The sequence below is a fragment of the Marmota monax genome, unplaced genomic scaffold (assembly GCF_021218885.2).
Source record: "Marmota monax isolate L192 unplaced genomic scaffold, Marmota_monax_Labrador192_F-V1.1 WCK01_AAM20220418_F8-fsc00020, whole genome shotgun sequence".
NCBI lineage: Eukaryota > Metazoa > Chordata > Mammalia > Rodentia > Sciuridae > Marmota > Marmota monax.
In genome coordinates, this window is record NW_026692912.1 from 20,223,329 (window position 1) to 20,237,321 (window position 13,993).

The following is a 13,993-nucleotide window of genomic DNA, read 5'->3' on the forward strand; positions in this document are numbered from 1 at the left end:
ATCGCTAAATTGCTGAACCTGTCCTCCAACTTGTGATCATTCTGTCTCAGCCACACCCTACACTTCTGATGTCCCCCAGAGGCGGGGCTCCCTCAATCATGTCCTACTGCGGACCTCTACACCACATTAATAACACCGGGAGCCAGTGTTTCCTGAAAAATCAAAGAGCTCAGCCACATTGTTTCACTGACCCTTCACAATGACCTAGCAGGACGAAGCTACTCTTATGCCTTTTACAGATGAGGAGCCTGAGGCCTGGAGAAGAGAGGGCATCTCCAGATCACAGGGTAATGGAGGCAGGAGTTCAAAACCAGGTTCTCAGATGCCAGCCCTCTTTCTCCTCCGCCCATGGAAGGGAAGAAGGTTCTCAATCTCTGGCTGTCCAGGAAGACAGGAAGCAGAAACCAAGGCTTTGGGACCTGTCATCCCAGTGACTCCAGAGGCAGAAGCAGGAGGATCACAAGACTTTCATGGCCAGTCCGGGAAACTTAGTAAGACCCTTTCTCAAAAAACAAAAAGGGCTGGGGATGTGGTTCAGTGGTAAAATACCCCGGATTCAATCCCCTGCACTGAAGAATAACCCCAAATCCTGCAGGACCTGCCAGCCCTGCAGAAGATCCGTCAACCCTGTGGGCCAAAATTAATGGACATCAGACAACCCCCACGCTCAAGTCACGGTCAGAGGCCTGGTCACTCCATGCCCCATACATACAGGTCGCCTGACTCTGCCCCACCCCCACCTGCATGGCCCAGGCCTCCTCTCACCACTGGGTTCATCCCAGGGGAGGAGGAGCTGATCACCCCCCCGCCTTGTACCACTTCCGCCTGAAGCACTGGGGGGGGGGGGGCAGGACCCAGACACAGCCCTCTCCTGTCTAAGGCCAGCGCCAGGGCTCTCTCCACATCCCCATCCCTCCACCCCGGCAGGCGGGCCCACCCGCACCCACGGGGCCAGTCCCCTCTTAAACCTTGTCCTTTGAGAACAGTCCAGTCAGCCAGGAAGCACCAGCCAGGCAGGGACCAGGGAGGAATCTGTGTGCCAGTGTCCCCAGCACAGGCCTGGCACAGGAAGGGCTCCGTAACATTTGGTTTTCAGTGCTGAGGATCCAACATGGGCCTTGCCAATGCTGCACAAGTGCTCTGTCCTTCCCTGGGCTCCCAGGGCTCCCTCCCAGGGCTCCCGGCTACTCCTGAGTGGATGAAAGACCAACCACGCGCATTGGGGCCAGAGCCCATCACCCCCGAAGGCCTCACAGGCCTGCACCCCTATTTTCACACAAGGACCCACCTGCTCCTGGTCTCAGACGGCACCTTGAGACCCCTCGGAAAGGGTTTCAGAGGCAGAGAATTCTCAAGAGCAGAGGTTGGTCTTGAGGTCACAGATGAGGATAAAAGTCACAGAGAGGCATAAGCACTGGTCCAGTGTCACACAGCAAAGGGTCAATGGGACCAGGCTCAAGGTATATGGGTCTAATTCTGGACACGTGGCCAAGTGAGGGGTGTAGGGCTGTGCACTCCTACTTGTCTTTTCACCCCTTTCCTTCGTGACCCGCCCAGTGCCAGTGGATGATGCTCTTGAACAGCTGACTCGCTGTGTGACCTCAGCCATCTCTCGGCCCTACAGGTACATGCTGAAAACAGGTGCTCAGGACCATAAGCAGGTGGTCCTCCAGTTGGGGCCTGCCCACATTCCCAGGTGCATGGCAGGTGCTGGGCATGCCTGAGGGCTCAGGACAGACCTGGCGTATTTGCCTGGTTATCAAGTTTGCTCAGTAAAGTAACAATCACAAAAACTGTCACTCATGGTATTTTTACCACCCACTACTGGCCCTGTGTTGCCTGCCCAGGGGCTGTCACACTTGATCCTCACTACCTCAGAAGGTGGAACTGTCATCGTCTTTTACAAGGGAACCTGAAGCTCACAGAGGATCCGATCTGCCCCCAAACGCCAGTCCATCTGGTGGGAGAGCCAGGGTAGAGTCCGAGCCACCTGGCTGCAGAGCCTTGCCCCAGAGCTCCCATCCACTGTGTGGCCAGGCAGTCCCTTCAGCTCTATGAGCCTGGGCAGCACATCTCCAAAAGGGGACTAGACCCAGGGGGTGGAGTAGGTTCCCTCACAGGCGGGCACTTCCTGTTCTTCCAGTTTTAAAATCTGTGCGATCTTCTGTGCAGCTTCCCGTGACTCAGGCCCCAAGACTCTACCAGGAGAGGAGCAGGCTCTGCCCCCCCCCAGAGGGTTTTAAACCCAGGCCTCTGCCCTCCTCCCTGCCCAGGCCCAGCTGCAGAAAACCCCTCTTCCTCAGGCAGGGAAGTGGACGGGGTGGGGCAGGGGAAGGAAAACCAGCTCAGGAATTTCTGCGGCCACAGGGATGATGCTTCATCCTGCTGCGAAGAGACCAAGCTGAATGAGTCACGGGCTCTGCCTGCGGGGAGAAGGGGGGGGGGGACTGAAGGAAAACAGGACCCGGCAAAGAGACTGTGCACCTCACGCTGAGTAATGCCGGGTGGGATGTATTCACGCACTTACGGGAGCCTCTGACACACAACGCTCTGCTCCCACTCGGTTCCCACTCAGCCCTTCCTCCTCCTCCCTCCCTAGGCCACATCTGCTCTCTTAGGGGCCTTTTCCACATTGACCCCCACCTGATCAATCTGGGTACCAGGAGCTATAGGCCACAGTGGTGCATGGCTTCAGTGCCTTAGGTCTGAAACACCCTCCCTAGTCCTGGCCTGCCACGGACATGAGAATTCAATGAGACAATCCAGGCACAGAGTAAGTGCTCAGTTAAAGGATAGTTAGTATTATCTTATGAGTAAGGAAAATATCGATTCATGGTGACATCCCAATCCTAACTGCTAAATGTTAGATTTATTTTTGAGCTGGTAAAGGTTACCGCTAAGGTTGCCACCTGCCTACTTTGTGGGATGCCTGGAAGTCCGGATCTGCCCACCCCCTACACACTAAAAAAGTGGATCAGGAGGCTGGGGATGTAGTCTAGTAGTAGAACACTTGTCTATCATGTGCTAGGTCCTGAGTTCCACCCCCAGCACCACACACACACACACACACAGACAGCTAGTCTAGGTTATCACTCAGAGCCCGACGACTGCCCCTCCCCACTCCATCAACCACCACCCTCAGACAGGAAATGCATCAGTTCCCGCGTGCCACAGGCCAGGGAAGCGGCTACTGGACATGGGTCCACGTCCCCAGCTCATGGCAGCTGCTTTAAGCCACTAGCTCTAAAAGGACGCTCAGAGGTGTCCAGGGCTCCCTCAAAATGTCCAGAGGGGTGGACACAGGGGAGGCAGAGTCAGCCTTCACCATGTCCTTCTTCAGCAGGGAGGCTGGCCAGCACCAGAAAGGAGACAAACACCGGGACTCCGCCTGCCCCAGAAACCAACATGGAAGAGACAACCAATAACCAGCATTTGGGGAAAAGCTAAGCAAATGCCTGTCTATCCTGAGATGGAATAAGATCCAGCACCCAGAGTGTTTCCAGGGAGGCTCGAAGGACCTGGGAGAGATGTTTATTACAAATCGTTTAGAAAAGAAGCAAGATCCAGGCTTGAGTCACAGTCTCAGCAACATGTAAAATAAACTCAGGAGGGAAATACTACAAGAGGGGAGAGGCAGCAGGGCGGGGTGAGCGGCTCCTCTCCCCTCTCCCGCAGCAGGGAGGGCAGCCAGCCGGGTTGGAGTTGAGAAAGGTCTCTTTTGGCATCCTGTGTGGGAAGGCCTGGAGCTGAGGGGGGAGGCCCCAGGAGGTCAGAGCTCAGGCCAGGGCAGTAGGAGAGCAGCAGAGTAGAGGACTTCAGGAGACTGGGTGAGGGGAGGGCGGGGTCGAAGCCAACAAAAGGGCTTATGTAAGACTGGGCCCCAGGGAGCCAGGTCCCCAGACGCTTCACTCCAGGGGCTGACCCAGACCTTGGCAGGGGGCAGCCTGGGCACTGCTTCCCCCATACCAGGGCAGGGGTGGCCCTGGAAGCAGAACAGCATCCCTTCTCTTCTGGCAACTGTAGCCACTCCCACATGTGGAGGAGATTTTTTTAAATCCATTTGGAAAAAGTCATTATTTGTTTTACTCAATAAATAAACAGGATACCTTTTTCCTCTTATCCAGTGGTCAAAAAGGGCTGGAGATCTAGCTCAGTGGCAGAGCACTTGCCCGGCCATGGGTTCCATCAAGTGACAATACTGAGGTTTGTCTGGCAAGGGGGTCTTCCCCACCTTTCCAAAGGCTCTGTGTCAATATATCAAAATGTTTCCTGGGAGTTCCATTTTGAGGCATGATACCAGCTTCTTGTGCAGGATATTTACAAAGAGGCTCAAGCCATACCCTGCGCATATTAGCAAAGGACGACCCAACGCCAATTACCAGGGGCTGGCTAAGTAAACCACCCCGGCACAGGGACCCACCGCTGAAGAAAGGGGCAGGCTTGTGTATCCCATGTGGGAAGATGTCCACAATTTACCAGTGGAAAAAAGTCAAACCACAGAAACACAGAATAGAATCTCCATTATAAACAAGGCTCTGTGAATGAGTGCACACCAGGAAAGGTATGTTTGGAATCGGTGACAAGCCAAACAAATCATTTCTTCCCAGGGAAGGATGCATGAGAAGGAAGATGGAGGGGTTCCCATTTAGGGGTTTTTGTTTTTGTTTTTTGATACTGGGAATTGAACCCAGAGGCACCTAACCACTGAACCACATCCCCAGCCTTTTTTTATATTTAATTTAGAGACAGGGTCTTGCTCAGTTACTAAGGGCCTTGCTAAATTGCTGAGGTTGGCTTTTGAACTCAATCCTCCTGCCTCAGCCTCCTGACCACTGGGATTACCGCGGAGCTGGATCCCCAGCCACCACACCCGGTGGAGCACTCCTATTCTACCTTCCTGGCCTCCGTTGCTGCATGCATTACTTTTGCAATAAGACAAAGGTTGCCTGGAGTCTGGAGGACTGTGGGGAAAGGACAGAGACTGCCCCTGGGTGCGGAGCTTGTTTTATGGGTGTTGAAAATGTTCTAAAATTGAGTGTGGCAACGGTTGCGCAATCATCAATATACTAAAAACCACTGAATTGTACAGTTTCAGTGGGTGGATTGTACACGATGTGAATTATGTCTCAATAAAGCTGCTATTAAAAAAGAAAAGACCTAGCCAGGGGAAAGGTGACACCTGCAGAGAGGCGGAGCATTCAGAAGCACAGGTGCTGGGAACGCCCGCCCTCTCAGGGATAAACCTTGCAAACCTTACAGAGTATGTGGGGTGGGCTGAGTCCTCCGGGTTGTCCCAGACACAGAAAGGGATTCCCCCAACCCAGGTAATGCCAGGTGTCCTACTAGGGACACAGTCCCCAACCCTCACCCAGTCACCTGTGGCATCTTACTTTATGTAGCTCAGATCATTTGCATAGAATCCCTCAGACAGCTCGGGACCCCCCATAAAAGGGCCCAAAGGGAAAGAGTAGGCTGTCCTAATCCAGCCACCTGTATAAGTTCTAGCTCGTGCCACTCATCATATGCCCTAGCATCTGGACCCGTTCCAAAGAGCCCACATCACTCACACTTTTTGCCAAGGCTGAAGGAACATAGCAGTCAAGGCTTCCAAAAACCCAGGTGGATTCTCAAATCCCGGGATCTGCCCACCTGACCCTAGGAATTGAACAAACCTCTGAGAAACCACAGCTATGACACTAGCCCCTTGCCCTGCTCCCTGAGAACCCACTTACACAAAGTAAAGTGCAAGTTCAAAGATAGTAGCAACTGTTTGCTGAGAGCTTCCTAAGCCCCCAGCACTTGGCTGAGCTTCTTACCTGCTTTATCACATTAAGTCCTCCCAGGTGTGCCTAGCAGGTAGCTACTATTATTATTCCCATTTTCTAGATAAGAAAACTGAGACTGAGATGCTGGCCCAAGGTCAGGCCAACTAAGGCTTGTTGAAGTCTATATGGGGGCCTTGAGCTGGCTGAGTCTGGAGATTTCTCGAGAAAATCTGAAATGGTTAGGCCCTAGAGCTGAAAGGGACTTTGCTCTTTGGTAGCACACAGCTCTGGAAACCAAGGCCCAGATGCCTGAGGTTACTCAGGTCTGAGGGCTCCCAGGCCAGGACTCTTCCCTCTCCCTTACTAGGTAGGAGGTAACCATCCTGCGACAGCTCCAAGGCTGCTGGTGCAGGAACAAGCCCCTGCCTGCCAGAGGCTTTGAAATCTCAGGATGAAAGGTGCAAAAACAGCAGGGTGGGCAGGGGCCGGCCTGACCTCTGCCAGGACTTGCAGGCTGGCACTCACCTGCACCTGCTCTGGGCAGGCGTAAGGCGGCAGGCCAAGCCACAGCAACCCAACAGGCCTGGGAGCTCAAGGCACTGTGGGAAGGCATGTTCCCAGACGTGACATTTCTACAGGGGCCGTCCCAGGTAGGGAGGGATCTGGAGTTCTAATTGTCTGCTCTGGAAGTACCCACTGCTCTGTTAGCTGGTTGAGGCGGGTGCACAGATGGCTAGAGGTGGCAAAGGTTGGCCTCATTCCTCTCCAGTACATTTCCAGGGCAGCTGTTTCCTCTGGCTCCCCTCCCAGCAGTCCCCTCCCCAGCCCTGAACTTCAGGAGCCCCCTCAGGTGAGCTGTCCGGAATCCGAGGCATGTGAAGAGAGTTATTAATAGCACTCAAGTGTTGGGAGGAGAGGCTGCAAACCTTCTCCTCTCCAGCCTGGTAACAAACCCAGCCTTCTCCAGCAGTGGACACTTCACCTTCTGTGGCTGTCTCCACCCTGTAAGTGGCCAGGACGACAGGGGGTGGCCTGGCAGCTCTCAGCCCAGGAGCTGGGAAGATGGGAGAGCTGAGCTGGGCTTGGAGAGAGGAAAAAAACCCCGCCAAAGAGCTGCACACCCCACCCAAGCCTGGTGAAGGGCCCCAACAGGAGGTCCTGAATGGAGGGACTGTTACTGAGCCCCAGGAGGTTGCCACCGACAGGAAAGCTCCGCCCAGGCCCTTCCTCCTTCCAGAGTCCAGGCCTCCTCCTGCAAGAGGCTTCCAGGACTTAACCCCCCCACTGGTCAGAGGCTAAAGGGTCTGATTCATTTTATATCATCCCTGCCCCTGTGCCCAGCCCGGGCCTGGCACAAAAGAGAGTTCAGGCCACCAGCCAAAGGCTACAGTCCCTGGCAGGGCTCCTCCAGCACCTCCCTTGTGCCCAACCAGGGTGGGGACCTGGGGACTCGAGGTTAAGGAACACCTGGTCCTTACTCTTAAGGCGTCCTTGCTATCTAGATAGGACACAGAACACAGCTGAGAAACTCTACAGGGCATCCAGATAAATATACACAGACAGGGAACGTGGGGTCCACCAGACAGGCCGGCAACGGAGGCAAGAAAAACTCTCCTCTACATGACCTGCCACCCAACTCACCTGTCACCCCAGTATCAGTGCCTCCTCTATGCCAGGCCATGTGCCAAGCAAGCTACATGAACTGGCTTATTTAGGTCTCTCAGCAGCCCATCATAAGGGTGTCACTGATGCCATTTCAAAGAGGTAAAAGCCAAGGTGCCAGGACATTAAGAAACTCGTTCAAGATGGAATGCCTGGGAAACAAACGCTGGACTCCACCAGGGGCCGCCTCTCTGCCCCAGAAGGGCAGCCAGAGCAGGGGTTCTCAATCAGCCTGACAGTCTCACCCCATCTCCCATTCTCCAGGAGGAGCCCAGAACCCTGGGGCTTCCCCATGAGCTTTCTGGGCAGCTCCTTTATGAGAAGAGGCCACAGAGCAGTGACAGGCTGAAAGCAGGGCTGGCCGAAGGAAGGGGTTGCGGACTGGACCTGAAAGGGCTGGCTCTGGCCTTGACCAGCCCATCCGGGCTGCTGCTGCCAGCAGGAGCACCCTACAGAGTCTGAGTCAAAGGACAGAGACCCCACCCCCTCCAGCGAATCCCCGTCTATCGCTAGTCCCACTGTCCGGATCTGTCCTGGGCCCTAGAGCGCCCTTCCTCTGGAAGCTTTAGCCACGTGTACTGGGGCTGGGGCCAGGACGAGCTGGGGCCAGGGCAGCCACGGAAAAGGGTCGGGACGGTCTGACTGTGTGGGGCAAATTCCAGACAGGGTACAGGGTGGGCTTGGAACGCTGCTGGGCAGGGTGCGGGGACAGGATGCGACCCCTTCGATGCTCGATCTGGGGTAATGGGTGGGGGATCCTCAAAGCGGGCCCCGCGGGAGTTACGGTAGTGAAGGCGGGGTCCTAGTCTCCTTAAGATGGAGAAGAGCTTAGAAGGGGACGAGAAGGGGTGCCCAGTCTCGGAGGGAACAAGACGAAGGGCACGGTCCGCACCAGCTCCCGCCTGGCCTCAGGCCTGACTCTCGCAGGACCCTCCCGGGCCAGGACGGCGGGGCCCGGTGGGGGCGTGGCCCGGGGGCTCCCGGCGGAACCCCCCGCACGCGCTGCGCTTTCCTCACCTGCAATGTGCTGGCGCCGGGCGTCGTCCAGGTGCGTGGACAGCACGTCCCCCATGGCGAGGAGGAGCCGCGGCCCGATCCGGTCGTCGCCAGTCGCTGCCCGCGCTGCTCAGACTGACGCCGCTGGCGCCATGGAGCCCGGTCCGCCCCGCCCCGCCCCGCTCCCGCGCTCCGCTGAGCCGCCGCCCCGGCCACGGCCTCGGCTCTAGCTCCAGCCGCGTCCGCCCGCCGCGGCCGCCTCGGCCTCCAGCCCCGCCCCCTCCCCCCTCGCCTGGCCCCGCCCCCGCCCCCGCCGCGGCAGGCGGGGCACCAGGCTGGGGACGCCGGGACCGCGGGAGACCCAGACAAAGACGATCCCTGAAAAGGACACCCCGGAGAGACCAGCAGAGCGCGCCCCGCACGGGACAGAAGCGAAGAAAGGGGCTGGTGGGGGAATCTGAAAGAACGGGGTGCCGGGGGCTGCAGCCGGGGTCTCTCCCCTCCCCTCTTCGCGCTGCTGGATGGGCACGCCTGGGCCGACGTGCCGGAATTCGGCTTTTGTGCCGCTGCACTGCTGCTGCGGCCCCCTGTCCCTCCAGCAGCCACTCGCTTTCAAAGTTCCCTGGCCTTGACCCGACCTACCCCAGAAGGTGTGCCTGCCTGTCTTGCACAATAGCTAAGGACGGAAATGGGGCGGGGGACGAGGAGGGCTCGGACCCAAAGGCACCAGGAAGCCAGTGCCAGGAGAGGATTCTTCCAGTCCAGCATATGGGCATTTCATTTAAGAGACAGTTTGTGGGATAGGACAGATTAGAAATGGAAAAAGTAATAGCACTTTACAGTTTGCAAAAGACTGTGGGAATGAAAAGCCAGGAGCTGGCATGGACTTTGGGTACTTCGACTGTGGGGCTGGGCATGGGTGGGTCACTAGTAACTAAGGAATGCGTTTCAGTTTCAGGACTGCCCAAGGACATGGAGGAGTAGACTGGGGTGACAGAGGCCTTCCTTGGCTGCTGATGCTCAGGTCTGCCCTGTGTCCTTGTCAAGGGCCATCAAGTTGCTACTTGTTTATCCCCAGTGACTGAGCACTCACCCCTTCTCTGTGCATTTCCACCCTGTCGTTGGACAGCTCCTACACTCATTTTGGCATAAGGCAACAAATGATAACAGTGAACACTACTGGCACCAGTCCACACTGTGGACCCATTCATGCATCCAGTCACCAGTCATTCAGCAGGTAGAGGATAAACATCCATGTGCCATCCCCTCTGCAAGATGCTGGAAATGAAAAGATGAGAAAGCCCAAGCTGCCCTACCCTCTATGACCCTGGACAAGTGGCACTGCCTATTTGAGCCTCACTTTCCTCCTCTGTCAACTAGGATTAAGGAGGCATGGTTGGAAAATTAAATGAGATAACACAGTGCCTCGTGTTATCTCATTTAACACTTTAACACGTGTTATCTGGGCATGGTGCCTGGCATATGGCTGGTCATCTCTCAATAAACAGAACTGTCATTCTATTATTCCTCACGGTCCCTGCCCTCAAGAACGTAGAGAAACTTGAGGAAGGAGCAGAACATTCTGTTTTGAGGACAGTCACAGAGGGAGTACCAGAGCTAAAAGTTGAGAAAACAAGAATTGTGGCAGCAGATACCAGGAAACAGTATTCCAGGGAGAGGGGATGCACGACTGGCCTCTGAAGAGCAGCAGAGAGTCATCGGGTGGAACTGAAGTCACACTGGCAGGGATTACCAGTTTCCTCCTACAGAGGTGGCCCCGAGAAAAAGAGTGACTTGCCAAAGGCGAACAGTAAGGCCAGGGCAAAATCTGGCCAGTGGCCAGGTCTCGTGACGCCCTGTCTCATGTTCTCTAACAACCAGAAGCAAGTGATGTTAGGAACCTCATTTCATTTTTCCTGCAGCCCCAACTACAGAGACTAGAGGACTTCTCTGCTCAGGGAGGAGACAGCTGGAGCTGGCTGGCATCTGGACACCCCAGTGCCTCTCCTCAGCCAGGCCCCAGTTGGGAAAGAGGCAGGGCCACAAGCAGTCTTTCCCCAGCCTTCCCTGTGTAGCCAGGGCCGTGATCCTGGAGCACCCACAAACCTCCCGGCATGCCAGGTTCCCAGCCCAGAGACCTGCCCTCTTGACTGAAGTGACATGTTGTGCGGAAGGGACCCTGGCACCCAGCCCAGACCTCCCCTCTGTTACCTGCTGGGTGGTGGAAGGAGCTGGATGGTCACATGTCACCTAACCTCTCTAAGCAATCATGGTGTCAAAAGCGGAAAGGCATTATAAACTGTGGAGTGTTGTGCATGCATGTGAGTAGCTCCCACCAAACCCTAGAGCCAGTTCCGGCAATTCATTCATTTTTGGGGAGAAATGGTGGTAGCAGGGTTCAAGCTAATGCTTAGAAAAAGGAACTCTTGATCTAGTTTGCTAGGAGTAATAGGAGTACATATTTGTCAAAACTTACCAAACTGTATACTTCAGATGGATGCATTTTATTGTATGTCAATTGTGCTTTGAGAAATTTTAAATGAAAAAAAAAAAAAGCAAAGCAAAACAAAACAAATATATGGAGCCCTGCGTGTCAGATGCTATTCTGAGTGTTGGGGATCCATCAGCATGATGGTCAGATAGTCAAGGTCCCTGTGGCGGGGGTTGTGGCTCAGAGGTGCTTACCCGGCACATGTGAGGCACTGGATTCGATTCTCAGAACCACATAAAAAGATAAATAAATAAAATAAAGATATTGTGTCCATCTACAACTAAAAATATTTTTAAAAATTTTTTTTAAAAATGATATTCAGTGGGGCTGGGGATGTGGCTCAAGTGGTGGTGCACTCGCCTAGCATGCGTGAGGCACTGGGTTCGATTCTCAGCACCACGTAAAAATAAAATAAAGATATTGTGTCCACCTAAAACTAAAAAATAAATATTAAAAAAAAATGATATTCAAGTTCCCTGCCCTCGTTACATTCTCATGCTGGGGAGAAAGACAACATACATAAAACGGCTTCAGTTAAGACAACTATTAAGATGGAATAAGGTGACAGACATGGGGGGATGCCACCTAAGAAGGTGGTCTAGGAAGGCCTCTTGGAGGAGTTGTCACCTGGAAACCTGATTGGTGAGAAGGAGCCTGCTCCGTGCAGCTTCAAGAAAAATGGTGCAGGGCTGGGGATGTGGCTCAAGCGGTAGCGCGCTTCCCTGGCATGCATGCGGCCCCGGTTCGATCCTCAGCACCACATACAAACAAAGATGTTGTGCCCACCGAAAACTAAAAAATAAATATTTAAAAAAAGAAAGAAAAACGGTGCAGCATATGTCACACACAAGGTGCTGTGCCAGCGGTCTTCCCTATTACCCACAGTCCTCCCAAACTTCTGGGTCAAGAATGATTGCGCCCATTTTATATTTTCCAGCTGAATAAACTTGAGGAGTTTTCTTTTGCTGGCCTTGTGCATGCTAGGCCAGCACTCTACCACGAGCTACATTCCCAGCCCTAAACCTGAGAATATTTCAGAAATGACATTTCATTATATGTATGCAGCAATCCTTAGTTAAATTCTGGAATAAGCCAAATATTGTGTACACCCATGATCACAGCAACTCAGGAGACTAAGGTATTAGGAGGATCACAAGTTCAAACCCAGCCTTAGCAACTTAGCAAGGCCCTAAGCAACTTAGTGAGACCCTGTCTCAAAATAGAAAACAAGTAAAAAAATAAAAAGGTTTGGCGATGTGGATCAGTGGTTAAGCACCCCTGGGTTTAATTCCCGCTGATAGGGGGAAAAAAAAGATGAGTCCTTGTGGGACCCTGGCCAACATGACTGTTCCAAGACCTTCCCCAGGGAAGGGAAGGGGAGAGGTTAGATGGGAAGGCAAGTTGAACACTGGAAAGGGACATTTTCTACTTTATTCTGGGAAGAGTTGTAAAGTTCTAAGAGTTTTCACAGCTTCCGACTGCATGTTAGCGTCCTCAGGTAGGGGAGGGATGAAGGGGTTTTGTTTGTTTTTTGTTGTACTGGGGACTGAACCCAGGGCCAGTATGTGCTGGCTAGCACTCTACCATGAGCCACACCCTGAACTATCTTTAATTATTTTGAGAGAAGGACTCGCTAAATTGCCCAAGCTGGCCTTGAGCTTGTGATCCTCCTGCCCCACACTCATGGGCAGCTGAGATTACAGGTGTATGTCACTATGAAGTTTTTTTGCTGGGTTTTTTTTTTTTTTTTTTTTCAAGGCTGGGATCAAACTTAGTATCTTAAGCATGCTCTGCAAGTGCTCCAGCGCTGAGCTACACCCCAGTCCTGCTATTTTTTTTTTTTAAAGAAAGAAAAATGAATATAGTTGTCAGCATTATGAAGGATTCCGGGAAGTTAGCAGAGGATTTCTCAGCTCTAAAGATTTGGAAACCCCTGCCTTTATGTGTGAGGACATTTTGATGTTCACCTTTTGGTTTCAAGTAAATTGAACTGTTTCTTCACACATTATCATTTGTGGGTTTGTTTTTTTTGGGGTAAGGTAATGAGTATTGATCTCAAGCACACTGTACCTCGGAGCCACATCCCCAGCCCTGTTATTTTTTATTTTGAGACAGGATCTTAGTAAATTGCCAAGGCTGGCCTCAAACTTGCAATCCTCCTGCCTTAGCCTCCCCAGTCACTGAGGTCACAGGTATGCTGAGCTGTAAGAACTCTTTTTCTTTCTTTCTTTCTTTCTCTCTCTCTCTCTCTCTCTCTCTCTCTCTCTCTCTCTTTCTTTCTTTCTTTCTTTCTTTTCTTTCGGTACTGGAGATTGAACCCAGGGGTACTTAACCACTGAGCCACATCCCCAGCCCTTTTTTTATATTTTTTATATAGTTAGAGACAGGATCTTATTGAGTTGCATAGGGCCTCACTAAGTTGCTGAGCCTGGCTTTGAACTTGCAATCCTTTAGAGTCACTGGGGTTACACTGTACCCAGCTGGAAGAACTCTTTCTATAGCAAGATTTTCTTGATGCTTTGGGATAGGGGTGGGGAGATCTCTGCTCCTTCCAGGACTCTGAATGCTGATTACCCACCAGGCTCTCCTGACCCTTCTTATGGCCCACACCAGGGATGTGGACAGAAGAGTAGGAATGGTCCCAATCTAGGACAGGAAGGGGAGATTGGGTCCCTTCCTGAACAGAGAATGCCACCTACATCCCCTGACTAATCAGTCCTTTGTCAGGAAGTGGCTTCTGCCAAGCTGCCTTGCTGCAGGGCTGCCCCACCCCGCTCTACCCTAAAGCACTTTTGGAAACTAGGACCCAAAGGTGAAGAATAATAATACTTCACTTTGAAAGGGAGGGTCTAGAGGGCTGGAGCCAGAACCTGGCCGGAGTCCCAGAGAAGGGAAGGCATTGCCCAGAGCTTTCAGTGGAGGCTCAGGCAATGCCCCTTCCTGGTCTTGGAGGAAGAAGGAGCTCTCTCCCTCCCAGTTGGCTCTGAGCCCCGGCTCTGTTCGCCCCACAAACCCGTCAGACCTGAAATAGACCAGGAGAAAAAACAAACAAACACCTCCAGTGAACAGCAGGGAGTGT

The 13,993-nt window shown here is 53.2% G+C and overlaps 1 protein-coding gene and 1 non-coding gene across 2 annotated transcripts in view; one reads left to right on the plus strand and one right to left on the minus strand.

Annotated features, from left to right (window-relative positions):
- The window catches only part of Niban2 (niban apoptosis regulator 2), a 47,654-nt gene extending 39,032 nt beyond the window's left edge, over positions 1-8,622 (minus strand). The window contains exon 1 of the mRNA XM_046451752.2: positions 8,445-8,622. Within this exon, the coding sequence (XP_046307708.1) occupies positions 8,445-8,499 (55 nt within the window). The 5' untranslated portion in view covers positions 8,500-8,622. The remainder of the gene's footprint in view (positions 1-8,444) is intronic.
- On the plus strand, positions 2,803-2,950 carry LOC124097547 (U12 minor spliceosomal RNA). The gene has a single exon (XR_006853281.1). It is a non-coding gene; the product is annotated as a U12 minor spliceosomal RNA (small nuclear RNA).
- Positions 8,623-13,993: the final 5,371 nt, after the last annotated feature.